Source organism: Phascolarctos cinereus, unplaced genomic scaffold, assembly GCF_003287225.1.
Source record: "Phascolarctos cinereus isolate Bilbo 61053 unplaced genomic scaffold, phaCin_HiC Scaffold_726;HRSCAF=1367, whole genome shotgun sequence".
In the NCBI taxonomy this organism is placed as follows: Eukaryota; Metazoa; Chordata; class Mammalia; order Diprotodontia; family Phascolarctidae; genus Phascolarctos; species Phascolarctos cinereus.
This window is the reverse complement of record NW_027556098.1, coordinates 245,084,947-245,103,013: the sequence shown is the minus strand read 5'-3', so window position 1 is coordinate 245,103,013 and position 18,067 is coordinate 245,084,947. Positions and strand designations below refer to the sequence as shown.

The 18,067-nt window shown below is 36.7% G+C and overlaps 1 protein-coding gene across 1 annotated transcript in view; it reads left to right on the top strand.

Annotated features, from left to right (window-relative positions):
• NBEA (neurobeachin) overlaps positions 1-18,067 on the top strand; it is a 776,021-nt gene that overhangs the window by 337,154 nt on the left and 420,800 nt on the right. The window contains 1 exon segment of the mRNA XM_078147053.1: positions 2,173-2,300. Within this exon segment, the coding sequence (XP_078003179.1) occupies positions 2,173-2,300 (128 nt within the window).

The following is an 18,067-nucleotide window of genomic DNA, read 5'->3' as shown; positions in this document are numbered from 1 at the left end:
GGCCAGTTCCACTTTTTTTTAAGGAGTTATTTTCTTCAGTGAATTTGTGTGTTTTCCCCCCAGTTCTGCTTTTTTAAGGAGTTTTTCTCTTCAGTGGGTTTTTATGCCTCTTGTACCATTTGGTCAGTTCTGGTTTTTTAAGGTAATATTTTCTTCAGTATGTGCCTCTTTTACCAATCTGTTGACTTTTCATTATTTTCTTGCATCACTGTCTTTTGTTTCATCATTTCTTTTCCCCATTTGTCCTCTACCTCTCTTATTTTTAAAATCCTTTTTTACTTCTTCCAGTAATTCTTTTTGGACTTGTGTTCAATTCACATTTTTCTTTGAGGCTTTGGATATAACAGTTTTGATTTTGTTTTCTTCTGAATTTGTGTCTTGATCTTCCCTGTTACCATAGTAACTCTTTATTGTCCATTTTGTTTTGTTTGCTCATTTTTCCCATATGTTTCTTGACTTTTAACTTTGTATTAAAGTTGGATTGTCTTGATGGGGTGGGGTGGGGTGGGATGGGGAGGAAGCTTCAGGTTTTTCATGCTGCTGTTTTCAGAACTAGTTCTGGATATCTCTATCTTTTCGATGTTTCCAAGGTGGTATGATCTAAAGAGAGGTGTGGGCACTCCTCTCCTGGCCTGTGCTCTGGCCTTTACCCAGAAAATAATCTTATTTCCTTGAAGCCACAGCATTCCTCTTGGCTCTGGAAATGTGACCAGGTACCCAGCTTTCCTGCAGCCTCAATCACTTGGGATCCTTTCTGCCTTGGAGTTGTGACCAAGGCCCTTGCTCTTCTTCATCTGTACGTGCTAGTGCTCCTTTTCACCCTGGGCCTGCGACCTGGACCTGTGTATGGGCAATACAAAAGGGTCCTCCACTCAATGCTAGCAAAGGATCCCCTATAATCTCTTTTGGACCACTTGTCTGATCCCCTTATGGTCAGTGGCCTGAGAGGTCCAGAAGGTGGTGCTGCCTCTGATGTAGCCACCTCTAAGGCCTGCCACTCGCACCATAGCACATCCTGTACTGTGCTGCAGGCTACCTTCCACTATGGTGAGACAAACCTTTCTTGCTAACCTTCTAAGTTGTCTTGGGCTAGAAAATTGTTTCATCTGACCTTTTTTTAGTTTTACTACTCCAGAAATCAATTTGAGGCCGTCTTTTAAAGTTGTTTGGGGGGAATATGGGAGAGTTCAGGTGAGTTCCTCCTCCTATTCTCCCAAATTGGCTCCACCCCCTTTGCCTCAAAGTTCTAATTTCATGCTACTTTTCCTTAATACATAGTATAATCTTAGAATCTTTTCTCCTCCATTAGTTGTTTTAAATAAATGTGACTTTTGGTTTACCTGTTGTTTTCAATTATCCATACTTCTGCTTTTGAATGAAGATAATCAATATTGGATTATATAATTACTCAAGCAGAGGGGAACAGCTGTTTGAGGGTATGTGCCTATATGTTCTTATAGTAGGCTTCCTAGGAAGGGATAAAGAACCCTTTGGAATATGACTTTGGCATGTGTTTTATCATGTAATTCAAAGGTATAGGCATTATGGTTTTATTAATCATCCATCTCTAATCCCCCACTAAGAATTGGAAACCCATTTATATGGAACTTTCAGTTATGAAAAGGTTATAGACTTCCCAGGTTAGAGATTCTAATGTCGACTCTTACAGTTATTCTTACTATATAGAGCTTTGCAATATGCAGAACTGCCCTTCACTTTGATGCAAGCATTTCAGGCATTCTTCTATGTCTATGAAAGACTGTATTTTGTTTTTCATCATCAGCTTTCATGACATTGGTCTCCAGTATATTGATTGGGTAGAGAATTATGCTTAGATAACCTTTTTTTAAAAAAAAAAGCTAAATTAAAAGCTAAACTTAGGAATATGGCATAGTGAGTGTAGTGTTAGGTTTGGAGGCAGGAACATTTGGATCTAAATTCGACCACCTGTTATTTTCTATTTATGGAACCTTGGGCAAGTCATTTTACTTTTATGATCCTTGGTTTCCTCATTTTGAAAATAAGGATAATAATATTTATGTCATAGGACTGTTGTGAGACTTGAATAAAAAAAATATGTAAAGCAACCTGAAACTTTTAAAGCATGACATGAACATCATTGCAATTTGTGATTATTGGTGTTAATTAGTTTTCATATCTTATTTTTAACAGCATCACTGCAAAACTTGAAAGAGCTTTAGAAAAAGTTGCACCTCTTCTTCGTGAAATATTTGTAGACTTTGCCCCATTCCTCTCTCGAACACTACTTGGTAGTCATGGGCAAGAGCTGTTGATTGAAGGTACAGTTTCTTTTTTTTTTTCTTTTTCTTTTTGCTGTGTCTACATTAAGTATTTTTCCTGTATATTAACCTATGTGCTTTGAGGTGGTGTATATTTTTCAAAGAGATAATTACTAACGAAATATGATATCTGGTAAGGGTAGAAATAACTTGCATATATATAGAAAGGAAAGTCAATATCTGCTTTGTTCCAGAACCACAGACTACAACTTTAAGTCTTGGTTAGCCATTTCAGAAATACATTCTCTGGATCAAGAGAAAAACCAGGACAGGATGGTGGGGAAACCTCATCAAAAAGCAACCACTACTCAACCCACATGACACTGTGAAGTGTCTAATAAACGTTTCCTGAATTAAATTTCATTGAGTCAGTTAAGTAATTTCATATGCAGTGGGGAGCATAATTTAATAACTGTCTAAAGAAAATGAATAAAAAGCACATTCTTGGAGGTCAAGTAGGAAGGAACTGGGAAAACAGCGCATATATAGCATTTGTGTCTATGTATAAGAATTGGGCAAAAGGTATGTTTCTCCAATCAGTCCTCATTCTATGGTCAATCAGAACAAAATTTAATTTAAAAAGTCAATGAGAACTAATTCTTGGTGAATATAAATTTAGAATTGAGAAAAAGAAACAAAACTATTATGTTTTGTGGGAGCATATCCTGAGCTCTTCAGTATGATTTACCTGTGCCCTTTCTGTATCACACTGGGAAGGCCACTGTATATGTAGCTATCTATTTCTATCAAGTCAACAATCATTTATTAAGTGCTTAATATGTAACAGACACTATGCTAGCTAGCTATTCACTTTATCCTGCTACTTAGCTACATGTAGAGTAGGTCCCGGTCTTTTTTCTCCAACATGGTTACTACCATCTTTTTTACTTCACCTTCCTGTCCTGGACAAATTCATTAAAAAGGAATGAGGAGGCCTAGATGTGAATAGTAATCAAAAGCATCTTCAAAATATACCAAATTGTTCATTTACAATAGCGGAATGCTTGCCTCCAGCATATTCATTGTCTTAAGCTTGTTGTCTTAGCAAAGTGTATATTGTCTCCCTCATTAGACTCTGAGTTCCTTGAGAGCAAGAAATATTTTTTATCTGTCTTTATGTTACCAATGCTTTGCACGTATTATTAAGCATACGTGTTGGGCACTTAATAAATATTTACTGATTGACTACCTAACAACTGCCCTCGACTGGTCCATACAGAAAAATAATAGCAGAATGCTTTGCACATAAAGGTGATTAATAAATCCATCATGCTTTCATTTAATAAAACTGAAATTAGTTCAGTGATTAGGTTAGTGTCCCTGATGAGAAGGGAGATAGAGCATTTAAGATCGTTACATTTGCCAGGCACTGTGTAAAGAGCTGATGATACAAGTATAACCAAAGAAGACATTTGCTGCTCTCAAGGAGTCTACATTCTAATTAGGGAAGATTACACATAAATATTGCTGGAAAGGAAGGGGAGAAGATAGTTACCTTGGGAAAGAATTAGATAATTGCAGTAAATGTAATAGAGAACTGTTTTGCAGCAAGACTAGGCAAGAAACTTACCTTTCAGAGCCTGGGGGAGTCAGGGACACAATTATTATTGTTTTATGGAAATTGTAACAACCTTTTTAATTAATTAAATATTATATTTAATATTCCAGTTACTCTTTAGAAACTTGTAAGTTTCCTTTCCAAGCAATAATTAGCTTCTGTTTGACAACCTTTCTTTTTTGTACCTTTAGAATACAAACTAACATTGTTTTATTTTTGTATTATCATCTAAAATAAACTGTAGTCCATTTTAATCAATTTACTACATATGATTCTACAGAAATAAAGTGCGAACCACTTAAAGCTATTCAGAAACAATGGACATTATATATAATTTGCTTTGCTTTTGATTTCATATTTCTTGGCCAAATTTGAATACTTTGGAAAACAATACTTATCTGAAGTCCAGTTGAATACTTTTTTGGGGTAGGGGAAGGAATAAACATTGATATAACACCTACTACGTGCCAGGCAATGTATTAATTGCTTTTCACAAGTATTTTCTCATTTGATCCTCGCAACAACCCTGTGAGATAAGTACTATTATTATCCTATTTTGTGGTTGAGGAAATAGGTGAACAGAGGTCAAGTGACTTTCCCTAGGTTGGACAGCTGGTAAATGTCTGAGAACAGATTTGAACTCAGGTCTTCCTGATTCTAGACACAGTTATCTATCCCCTGCACCACCAGTTGCCTCTTTTTTTGAAAAGAGTTCACTTCTCACAAATTTTGAGAGTTGGAAAGGGACAACCTCAGTAGTTTATCTATTCCAATCCATACACAAAAGGTTTCCCCACTTGACTGTACCCAAAAAGTGAGTATCCTACTTTTTGTAGTACCATATATACCAAAGAAGAGCTACTATTCTTATTGATTATGGTTTTTAATGATTTTATGAATTTTAGGATATGAAACATCTAATTCAAATTGCAGTAACATTATGCAATAATGTTTTCATCTTTCACAGATAAGCCAGGGTATAACAGTGTACAGTGCTATTTGCCAGAAGGTCACATGGGAATTAATAATACATTACCTGAAGACATTCAGAGATTTATAGAATCACAGAGTTGGAAGGAATTGTAGAGGCCAGGAAGTAGTCTTAACTCTCATTTCAGTGATTAGTGATCAGGAACCCAATACATCCTGAGGCAACTATTACATTTTTGGATGGCCCTAATCTTTAGGGCTTTAATCTTGAATCTTATCCCAAGCCCAAATTTGCTCCTCAGCATATCCCTAGGTCTTTCCTCTAGGGCCAAGCAGATCCATTCAAATTTCTCATATATAATAGCCCTTCTGAAACTTAACCACCTGTCATGTCCTATTAAGTACCTGCAGTGTAAGGTACTATGCAAAGACCTGGAGAAACAAAGGAAAAAAACACACAGTTCCTGTTGTTCTAGGGCTTAAGTTCTACTTGGTGATGCACCATGTAAACAGATAAGTCAGTACAAGGTTACATGAGGATAGAGAGAGTGCTAACATCTATTCTCAAACAATATGTCGGGCCCTAGTAGTGCTCCTTGAGGGTTGTCCAGGTATACTGAAAATTACATGGAACTGTCAGTCACAATCAAATGGGCTTGGTGTGTGACAATTATTCATGGTCACAATGTGACCATATGAGGAAGCAAAGGTTGAGAACCACTAATGACAGTGGACACCATAAGCTTGAATCAAGCTTAAGACTCTAAGCAGAAGTAAGAAATTGTTACATTCCAGGAATATACAAAGGCACAGAGAGAAAGAAGTTTTTCAGTTGATTGATTGGGTGAGAAGCCAGATAGTAAGGACTTTAGAAGATTAAGTGGAAAAAATAGATAGTTTGTTATAAGAATTTGACTTTAGAAAGAAGGGGAGATATAGGACAATAATTTGAAAGAATAGTAGAATCAAGTAAAGATTGTTTTAAGAGTCAATGGGCATCAAGAATTAGTAGATAAGTGGACTTTAAGGAGAGAGAGTTTTTATTTGGGGGTAGAGGGTGATAATTAGAGGCAGCTCCTGGAAAAGATAGGAGGAGATGCAATCAACATGATTTCCCCATTTCTTTCCATCCCTTGGACACATGAGCACTCAGGGAAGATCTGATGGATCTTTTACAGTTGGTCAACATTATAATATTGCTGTTACTGTGCACTAATCTCCTGTTACAGTAAAAGACCCTGGCACTGGGTCTTTCTGTTTCAACTGTATTTCTTGTAACCAGCATATTGTTAGATTCTAGTTTCTAATTGATTCTGCTGTCACCTTCTGTTTTATGGGTGAGTTCCTGCCATTCCAATTCACAGTTGATTGCCAAGTATTTCCCTCCATCCTCTTTTCTTCTGTTTATCCTTCTCTATCCCTTTTTAACCTGTCCCTCCTCAAAAGTCTTTTTTGCTTCTGACCACTGCCTACCTTAATTTGCCCTCTCTTTTCTCATTCCTCCTGCCCTTTTCTCTTGCCGCCTTCTCCTCCTTTTCCCAGTTGGTAAGATAGATTTCTATACCCAAATGAATGTGTATATATAGTCTTCCCTCTTTGAACCAGTTCTTTTGAGAGTGAGATTTAAGTATTGCCTGCCCGTCTTCTTTTCTCTCCACTATAAAAGCACTTTGTTGTGCACTGCATTTATGTGAGAAAATTTTCCCCATCCTGCTTCTCCTTTACCCCTTCTCCCAGTGGATTCCCCTTTCTCATCCTTACATTTTTAAAAAATCATTCCCACATAATTGACTTACACCCACGTCTATGTAAATTCCTTCTAATTCCTAATAATAATAATAATAATAATAATAATAATAATAATAATAATAATGTTCTTAGGCATTACATGTATCATCTTCCCATATAGGAATGTAAACAGTTTAACTTTATTGAGTTCCATATGATTTCTCTTTCATGTTTATCTTTTTATATTTCTCTTGAGTCTTCTGTTTGAATGTCAGATTTTCTATTCAGCTCTGTTCTTTTCATCAGGAATGCTTGAAAGTCCTCTACTTTATGAAATATTGGTTATTTTCCCTTGAAGTATTATGCTCATTTTTGCTGGGTAGGTTATTCTTGATAATCATAGCTTCTTTGCCTTCCAGAATATCATTTCAAGCCCTCCACTCAATTAACATGGAAGCTGTTAAATCTTGTGTGATTCTGACTGTGACTCCACAATATTTGAGTAGTTTCTTTTTGAGTTCTTGCAGTATTTTCTTAATGTTCTGGGAGTTCTGGAATTTGGATTTAATATTCCTGGGAGTTTTCATTTTGGGCTGTTTTTCAGAAAGTGATTGATGGATCCTATCAATTTTCTTCTGGATCTATGATATCAAGGCAGTTTTTCTTTATAATTTTTTTGAAATGTGATATCTAGGCTTTTTCTCTAATAATAACTTTCAGATAGTTGAATAATTTTTAAATTATCTCCCCTGTATCTACAGTCCTGGGGCAGCTAGATAGTATAATATATAGAGTGCTAGGCCTGAAGTCAGAAAGACTTATCTTCCTGAGTTCAAATGTGGCCTCCTGCACTTAAGTAACTGTGTGACCCTGAGTAAGTCACTTGACTGTGTTTTCCTCAATTTCTTCATTTATAAAATGAGCAGGGGAAGGAAATAGCAAACCATTCTAATATCTTTGCCAAGAAAACCCAAACGGAGTCATGAAGAATCAGTCACAACTAAAAACAACTGAACACACATCTGTCTTACAGGTCAGTTGTTTTTCTGTTGAGATATTTCATGTTTTCTTCAATTTTTTTCCATTTTTAAAAACTTTTATTGTTTCTTGATATCTCATGAAGCTATTAGCTTCCACTTGCCCAATTCTAATTTTCTAAATTTCTATTTTCCTGTAGGGTAACATAGATTTCTATACCCCTTTGCATGTATATGTGTGTCTTATTTCCCAGTTCCATGTAAAAATAATTTCTAATATTCATTCCTAAAATTTTGAGTTCCAATTCTTTCCTCTCATTTCTCCCCACCCACCCTCATTGAGAAGGCAAGCAATTTGATGTAGGCTATACATGTGCAATCATGCAAAACACTTCCATAATAGTCATGGTGTGAAAGACTAACTATATTTCCCTCCATTTATTGCATTCTCTCCCTTGTTCCTGTCCCTCCTCAAAAGTATTTGCTTCTGATTACCTCCTTCCTTCTATCACTCCTCCCTCTCTTATCCCCTTCCCCCCCTACTTTCCTGTATGGTAAGATAGATTTCCATACCCAATTGAGTGTGTATGTTATTCCCTCCTTAAGCCAAATCCGATGACAGTAAAGTTCACTCATTCCTTCTCATCTTCCCCCTCTTCCCCTATACTGTAAAAGCTTTTTCTTGCCTCTTTTATGTGAGATAATTTACCACATTCTACCTCTCCCTTTCTCCTCCCAGTACATTCCTCTCTCACCCCTTAATTTTTTTTTGGATATCATCCCTTCATATTCAACTCATCCTATGTCCTCTGTCTATATATATTCCCTCCAACTACCCTAATAATGAGAAAGGTCTCATGAGTTACAAATATCATCTTTCCGTATAGGAATGTAGTTCAACTTTAATAAGTCACTTATGAGTTCTCTTTCCTATTTACCTTTTCATGTTTCTCTTCAGTCTTGTATTTGAAAGTCATTTTTTTTTGAAAGTCTTTTTTTTTCTTTTTAACTTTGGCTTCTCAAGAATACATTAAATCCCTCTATGTCATTGAATATCAATTTTCCCCTTCATTGATTACACTCAGTTTTGCTGGGTAGGTGATTCTTGGTTTTAATCCTAGATCCTTTGACCTCCAGAATATCATATTTCAAGCCCTCTGCTCCCTTAATGTAGAAGCTACTAAATCTTGTGTTATCCTGATTGTGTTTCCACAATACTTGAATTGTTTCTTTCCAGCTGTTTGAGATATTTTCTCTTTCACCTGGGAACTCTGGAATTTGGCTATAATATTCCTGGGAGTTTTCCTTTTGGGATCTCTTTCATAAGGTCATTGGTGGATTCTTTCAATTTTTATTTTACCCTCTGGTTCTAGAATATGAGGGCAGTTTTCCTTTATAATTTCTTGAAAGATGATGTCTAGGCTCCTTTTTTGATCTTGGCTTTCAAGCAGTCAAATAATTTTTAAGTTATCTCTTCTGAATCTATTTTCTGGGTCAGTTGTTTTTCCAGTGAGGTATTTTACATTGTCTTCTGTTTTTTTATTCTTTTGGTTTTGTTTTACAATGTCTTAATTTCTCATAAAGTCACTAGCTTCCAATTACTCCATTCTAGTTTTTAAGGAAGCATTTTCTTCAGTGAGCTTTTGGACTTCCTTTTCCATTTGGCCAGTTCTGCTTTTTAAGGCATTCTTCTCCTCATTGGCATTTTGGACCTCTTTTGCCATTTGGTCTGATCTATTTTTTAAGGTGTTATTTTCTTTAGCATTTTTTTGGGGGGGATCTCCTTTAGCAAGCTGTAACTCCTTTGCTTATCTTCCTAGCCAGTCACTTCACTTTTTAACTCTTTATTAAAGTATGCTCTGCTTCTAGTGTGGAGGTGTTCTGTCCCAAGCTTCAGGGGTTTTGTGCAGCTGTTTTCAGAGATACTTCTAGGGACCTATAAGTTTTCAGTTCTTTCAAGTAGCATGATCTAAGGAGAGGTGTTTCCTCCTCTCCTGGCCTGTGCTGCTGTCCATGAGTTACCACAGGCACTCTTTTCTGCCCTGAAAGTGAGAGGAGGGTTCCTTCTGCACTGCTGCTACAAGTTCTGTTATGCTAGTGCTCCTCCTTGCCACAGGACTAGCACCCAGGACTGGGACACAGATCCAGGCATGGGCAAAGCAAGAGAATCCTGCATCAACTCCAGCAGAGAGATCCCTGCAATCCCTCTCAGATCAGCCACTCGATCCTCCCCGCCATCTGTGAGCCAAGAGCTCTGGAAGCAACCACTGGTGCCATGGCCACCACCCCGTGCAGGACCAGGACTGGACCACCGTCCTCTCTCTCTCACCTTCTATGTTGTCTTTAGTGTTTGTGAGTTGAAAAGTCTGGAAACCACCAAAGCTCCCTTTGATTCAGCCCCCTGAAGGCTGCTCCAGTTGCTAGGCCAGGCCCATGGCCTAGCTGATATGTGCTCCTCTCCCAACCCAATGGCAACACACCCTTCCTGTTGACCATCCAGGATGTTTTGTGATGGAAATTTGTTTCACTCTTTCTTTTTGTGGGTTCTACTGCTCTAGAATTTGTTTAGTGTCATTTTTTACAAGTATTTGGAGGGGTTTGAGGAAGAGCTCAAGTGCTTTTACCTCCACCATCTTGGCTCTGCCTAAACATTTATCCTTGCTCTTTTTTTTTTTAATTATTAGTTTATTTTGATTTATCAACAATCACTTCCATAAGCTTTTGAGTTTTAAATTTTTCTCTCCCTCCCTCCCCACCTCCTTTCCCAAGACAGCACACAATATGATAGAAGCTATATATATAAATTCCTATTAAACATATTTGCACATTAGTGATTTTGTAAATAAGAATTAGAACCAATAGGAGGAACCACCAGAAAGAGGAAATAAAACACAACAGAAGAAAAAAAATAGCAAATTGTATGCTTCGATCTGCATTCAAACTCCATAGTTCTTTCTTTGAATGTGGATAGCATTTTGCATCATGAGGCCTTTGGAGATGTCTTAGATCCTTATATTGCTGAGAAGGATTAAGTGTATCAATATTAGTACCTAGAAGATTATGTTATTCCCTTCTTGAGGCAAATCTGATGAGAGTAAGATTCAAACAATTCTCATCTCCCTGCCTTCTTTCTCTCTGCTATAATAGATTTTTGTGCCTTTTCCTGTAATGTAATTTACCCTTATCTGCATCCTCCTTTCCTTTTCTCTCAATACATTTTCTTAGTTAGATCAGATTAATCTGCTTATTTGGATCCATTTAACCCCCTTAATTAGATTTTTTTTTATCATTACATCAGCTTATATCCACTCTCTTTAACATGGTGTAATAACAATACAGTTCTCTCAAAGGTTACAAGGGTCATCTTCCCTTGTAGGGATGTAAACAGTTTGCCCTTATTAATAACATGTTGTTTCTTTTTGTCCCGTTTACCTTTTTATGTCTCTCTTGAGTCTTGTATTTGAAGATCAAATTTTCTGTTGAGCTCTGGTCTTTTTGTCAGGAAGGTTTAGAAAACCCCTGTTTTGTTGAATGCCCATCCTCCCCTGAAAAATTACACTCATTTTTGCTAGGTAGTTAATTCTTGGTTGTACTCCAAGCTTCTTTGCTTTACGGAATATCATATTCCATACCCTATGGTCTTTTAATGTAGAAGCTGCAAGGTCCTGTGTAATCCTGACTGTGGTTCCATGACATTTAAATTGTTTCTTTCTGGCTGCTTGCAGTATTTTCTCTTTGACCTGGTAATTTTGGAATTTGGCTACTATATTCCTTGGTGTTTTCAATTTGGGATCTCTTTCAGGAGGTGATCGGTGGATTCCTTCCATGTATATTTTACCCTCTGGTTCTAGGACCTCAGGGCAGTTTTCCTTTATGATTTCCTGAAAGATACTGTCCAGGCTCTGTTGCTCATTGTGATTTTCAGGTAGACCAATAATTTTTAAATTGTCTCTCCCGGATCAATTTTCCAGGTCAGTTGTTTTACCAATAAGGTATTTTACATTTTCATCTATTTTTTCATTCTTTTGTTTTTGTTTGACTGATTCTTGTTCTCTCATTCAGTCATTAGCTTCCATTTGCCCAATTCTAATTTTTAACAAATTGTTTTCTTCTATTAGGTTTTATTATTATTATTTATTATAAATACAATAATGTAATAAATATTATTATTTAGTATTTATTATTATTAGATATACAATGTGGATATATATTTTGAAGCTATGTGGTCTTTAAAAACAGTGAGAAATAAGGAAGCTAGATTTCTTGCCCAGATTGCTGCCTAAATGGAGACAGGCAACCCAGTATCTACACACCTAATACAGCCAAACAAATAAATAACACTTTAACAATCACAACAAATTCAATAATTATCAGTAAATGCAATGAGAAATTGCAGTAAGTGGTTTCTTCTACACATGAACTACCAAAAATTCAGCACTTTCTAACTCAAATATCCAGGGGGAACCCTGGGAGGTAGAAGTTAGGTGAAGGAATCCAGATGACCCAGATCAAGATAAGCAGGGTTAAACCACATAACCTATAGGTATAGCAGTAGGTGAAACCTGGCTCTGGCACAAACATCAGATTTAGGAACTAATGCTGAAGAGATGAGTGAACACAGTAAAATACAGGTTATATGAAGATTTATTGTAGCACAAGATATCAAACAATTAAGTTTAGTAGAGAGTAAAAATTGCAAGAGACTCAACAGAAAAATGGATTTTACTGAAGGACTTCATAAATACCTAGAAGAGATAAAGAAAGAGATTTTAAAAATAAAATAAAATCTCTGCAGGAAAGAATTAGAGGAAGAATAAATAATTAAGCACAGAACAGGTTAAGCCTGACCCAAGTACAAACTCCCTGAAAATCAAAAGAGACTAAACAGAAGTCAGTGACTCTATGATACAGCAAGAAATATTAAAACCAAATGAAAATTTTTTTAAAAAATGTAATCTACCTATTGCAAGAACAATTGAACTATAAAACTTACCTAGGAGAAATAATTAAAGAATTTAAGAATTATACGATTCCAGGAAAATTATAGGGGAAAAAATCTTATGCCCTCTGTTTCAAGAAATCAAAAATTAACACTACTCAGATCTTTTAGAACAAGAGGGCAAAATGGAACTAGAAAGAATCCACTGTTTACCTTCTGAAGGAAATCCAAAAAGGAGAAGTGTAAGGAATGTGATACTTAAAATTTAGAGCTTCTAGGTCAAAGGGAAAAATACTGGAGGAATACAGAAAGAAGGCATTAAAATGGTAAGGAGTCATAATCAGTATCACCTAAGACCTGGTGGCTTCTATAATAAGTCAGAAAAAAACCTTGGAATACAGTATTGCAAAAGATAAATAACTTGTCCTAAAAAGCTGTCCAAATAAATGGGAAATAAATGAAAATTTAATCAAATAGAGGACTTTCCAACATTAAATGCAAATGTAAGAGTCCAGAAAAATCTAAAAAGTTATTTCTGTGAACAATTGGAAGGGATTTGTCAATAAAAGGTTAATATTTTATTAGGGGAGAAGAAACTGGTATCTCTAGGAACATTCTTCAAAGGGTATTTCGTAAACTAATTAAGAAACAACTCACTTCACTCTGGGATTGGATTGGTTTTTCCCTAAGTTCTCTGAGGGGAAAGGAAAAGGGAGACTAAAAAGAATACACTAGAGAAGCAAAGAGGGAAACTTGGGTGGACCTTACTATTTATCATAATTTGGATTCATGAAAGAGGTATACAAACATACAAAAAGAGGTGGTGATAGCTGGCAGAAGATGAACCTTATTCTTATCTGAACCTGACAAAGCTGGATTGAAAAAAAAATGCATGTTTGGTATAGAAATGTGCAAATCTCAAGAAGGAAAGAAGCAGAGAAAGAGAGAGGGCCAGTTAGCAGAGGAGGAATCTGGGGAGGGAGTATTCTGCAAGTTAAACAACCTTCTTAATCCCAAAAGCAGGAATAAAAGCAGGGAAAAGGAAAGAAAACACCTGGAAAGGAAAGGAGTGTCTTTGATTGGGGAATGGCTGAATATATTATGGTAAAAGAATGGAATGAAATATCATTATGCCATGTAAAATGACAAAAGAGATTATTTTAGAGAATCCTGGGAAGTAAGAACTTGTATAGATTAAAATGAACAGAACCAGGAAAACACTTTGTGTGAGGAAAACAAATTGTTAACAACAACAAGGAAAGTTGAATTATGTTTCCAGAGGTGATGAATTATGTGACCTGCTACCCAAAAGTAAGGTAATACGTTCACTGTGCAGGAAGAGACGAAGTTCTGGTCGTGGTGTGGATTTGTTTTATTTGATGATGCATCTTTTAAAATACTTTTTTTATGTTTTTAATTGGGGTGGAGGAAAAAGAAGATATTTATTATGGTCATGCCATAAATAAAATAAAAAGAAGAGTAAATAAAAGGTTATTGAAACATTTTTAAAAGTACACAGTAGGAGCCAAGATGGCAGAGTAACAGGTGAGTTGCTCTTACTTACCCTCTCTTATTAACCTCCAAAAGCCCAGAAAATATCAACCCAGGAAAAACCCTGGAACAACTGAACCAGAAGAAAGATGAGATACAGCAATCCAGTATCCCAGGTAGTTTGAGGAATTAATGGGAAAGGCACCTCTTACCCTGGGGGAATGGAAGCAGTACAGAAAGGGAGGTGTCCCAGCAAGCTAGCAGAAAACCCCACTCAGCATACCAGGAGGAGATCCTGAAACCTAGGTGGTAGAGCAGGCAAACACCAACACCTGGACCCCCAGTGACTCAGTGAGGGCAGGGAAACTGGTGGAAAACAACTGCCTTGGCATTCTATAGCAACCGGCCCTTCCAGTGCCTCAGCTAAACTAAGGGAAGCTGAGCTCCAAGGGGCCTCAGGTGGATTAACACCCTACAATATCCATCTGAAAGAAGCTGAAGAAAATGAAAGGAAGGAAAGGCCCAGGTGAGCAGGAAATCTTCAGGAGCCACCCTACCCAATCCTACCCCTAGGGTTCCAGTGTTGCTGATTCCAGCCCAACACCAGGTAAGCTGCCAGAACCCTACAGCATCCAACTGCCAGCATTGGAGGCCCCAGCACACAAAGCCAGCGACCAGGCCCTAGGCTCCCAACACAAGAAGCTTGGGTCAGTGTTCTTTGTTCCCCAGCAGGAGAGCTCAGTCTCTTGAAAGGCCAGGAAATCAGCAAACACCATGAGCAAAAAGAAACATACCATAGATTCATATTATGGGAACAGTGAAGATCAAGGCAAAAATTCTGAAGAGGACAGCATTATCAACAAACCCACATCTGGAACCTAAAAAAGGAATATGAAGTGGTCTGAAGCCCAAAAAGCCTTCTTAGAAGAGCTAAGAAGGATTTTAAAAATCAAATGAGAGATGTAGAAATAAAAATGGGAAAAGAAATGAGAGGTATGCGAGAGTCAATAGCTTGGAAAAGGAAGGACAAAAATTAACTGTAGAAAACAAGTCCTTAAAAAATACAATTGGTGGGGCAGCTAGGTGGCGCAGTGGGTAGAGCACCAGCCCTGAAGTCAGGAGGACCTGAGTTCAAATTCGGGTTCAGACCAAACACTTGACATTAGCCATGTGACCCTGGGCAAGTCACTTGACCCCAATTGCCTAAAATAAATTTTTATTAAAAATTAAAAAAAAAAAAGATTTCCCCATTTAAAAAAAAATTGGCCAACAGGAAAAAAAAAAGTACACTGAAGAAAACAAGTCCCTAAAAAATACAATTGGCCAAATGAGGAAGGAGGTACAAAATCTAATAGAAGAAACAATTGGTTAAAAATTAGAATTGGGCAAATGGAAAATTCATGATTCAAACAAAAACAAAAGAATGAAAAATAGATGAAAATGTAAAATACCTTATTGGTAAAACAACTGACCTGGAAAATCGATCCAGGAGAGACAATTTAAAAATTATTGGTCTACCTGAAAATCACAATGAGCAACAGAGCCTGGACAGTATCTTTCAGGAAATCATAAAGGAAAACTGCCCTGAGGTCCTAGAACCAGAGGGTAAAATATACATGGAAGGAATCCACCGATCACCTCCTGAAAGAGATCCCAAATTGAAAACACCAAGGAATATAGTAGCCAAATTCCAAAATTACCAGGTCAAAGAGAAAATACTGCAAGCAGCCAGAAAGAAACAATTTAAATGTCATGGAACCACAGTCAGGATTACACAGGACCTTGCAGCTTCTACATTAAAAGACCATAGGGCATGGAACATGATATTCCATAGGGCAAAGGACCTTGGATTACAACCAAGGATCAACTACCCAGCAAAAATGAGCATACTTTTTCAGGGAAGGAGTTGGGCATTCAACAAAATAGGGGACTTCCAAGCCTTCCTGATAAAAAGACCAGGGCTCCACAGAAAATTTGATCTTCAAATACAAGACTCAAGAGAGACATTAAAAAGGTAAATGGGACAAAAAAGAAAAAACATGTTATTAATAAGGGCAAACTGTTTACATCCCTACAAGGCAAGATGACACTTGTAACCCTTGAGAACTGTATTGTTATTACACCATGTTAAAGAGAGTGGATATAAGCTGATGTAATGATAAAAAAAAAAAATCTAATCAAGTGGGTTAAATGGATCCAAGTAAGTGGATTAATCTGATCTAACTAAGAAAAATGTACTGAGAGAAAAGGAAAAGAGAAGGCAGACAAGGGTAGATTATATTACAGGAAAAGGCAGAAAAACCTATTACAGCAGAGGGAAAGAAGGGAGGGACAGGAGCATTGTTTGAACTTTACTCATCAGATTTGGCTCAAACAAGGAATAACAGTCAGTTAGGTATAGAAATCTAACATGTCCTATACAAAGTAGGAGGAAAAAGGGAGGTAGGATAGAAGTGAGGAAAGAAGTAGTAAGGGCAAAGGAGAAGAAAGGGGAGAGGGCTAATAGAAGGGAGGTAGGACTGAGGGAGGTGGCAGTCAAAGGCAAAACATTAGTGAGGAGGGAAAAGGAGAAAGGAGAAAGAAAAGTATAAATGGGGGGAAAAATATGGAAAGACACAGATAGTGATCATAACTGTGAATATGATATATGAATGTAATGGAATACTATTGTGCTATAAGAAATGATGAACAGGCAAACTTCAGAAAAACCTGAAAAGACTTGTATGGTTTGATGCTGAGTGAAATTAGCAGAACCAGGAGAATGTTGTACACAGTAACAGCCACCTTGTAGGATGACTAATATTGATAGACTTAACCTTTCCCAGCAATACAAGGATCTAAGACATCTCCAAAAGCCTCATGATGGAAAATGCTATCCTCATCCAAAGAAAAAACTATGGAGTTTGAATGCAGATCAAAGCATACTATTTGCTTTTTTTTTCTTCTACTGTGTTCTGTTCCCTCTTTCTGGTGGTTCCTCCTATGAGTACTAGTTCTTACTTACAACATCACTAATGTGAAAATATGTTTAATAGGAATGTATATGTGTAGCCTGTATCAGATTGTGTGCTGTCTTAGGGAGGGAGGTAAGGAGAGAGGGAGAGAAAAATTTAAACCTCAAAAGCTTATGGAAGTGATTGTTGACAAATCAAAATAAATTAATGAAAGAAAAGTAAACCTGCCAAAAAAAGTACACAGAAAATTACAGAAAGAATTTCTGAAGGAAGCACATATAAGCAGAACAGTCTTAAAAAGTTACAGGTTAAATTTATTTTATAGTTGGGTTTTTTTTAAAGGCAAGTAGTGTGGAATAGAGATTTATGATTTCACATACAATGCGTGTTTTCTGTTTTACTTTATATATGGAAATATTTTTGTGGTTATATTAGAATATTTTAATTAAAAAACATAAATATAGCCACTAGCTTTTACCTTTATTGCATGCAAATTGAATAAAGTTACTTATAATTAAGTAAAAACCCCAGAAAAATTCTTATTTTCATACTGAAGATGATTTAAATAAATTTATACTAAATTCAATGTTAATTTGGTTATCATCTTTGCAAAAAAAAAATTTAGTTCATTTTCTTAAATACTTTCTACAAATTTGATCAAAATTTCAAACCGATCCAGTCTTAATAATCATTTCCCACCAGCTGCATTCCTTGGATTCAATTCCACCATCATCATGCTCCTAGGAAAAGCTCATCATCAGGAAACTTATTATTTTGGAGACTGTACCACCTATGTATTCACACCTGATCAGTACCCTCAGTAGTCTCTGCCTCTCTGATTTAAGGGCTGAAGGGTGGAACAAAAAAAAAACTCCTCCCAAAGCCCCCATTAAAGAGGGCCCAAAGGGCTCATAGCCCAACCATTTTGTACAGGCGTGGCTTGGCTTGGACTCCACCATCATCTTGCCCCTATGCTGGGTACCTTCTCTGCCCCCCTCCTCCTCCCTTCCCAGCTTCCTTTGGTACATTATCTTCCCATATTGATTGTAAGCTCATTAAGGACAAGGACTTTCTTTTTATTATTTGTGTGACCAGCACTTGGTACAGTGCCTGGCATATAGTAAATGCTTTAATAAATATTTATTGAATTGAATTATTAATAATTGCTTTTGTGATTCTTGTATTTGCCT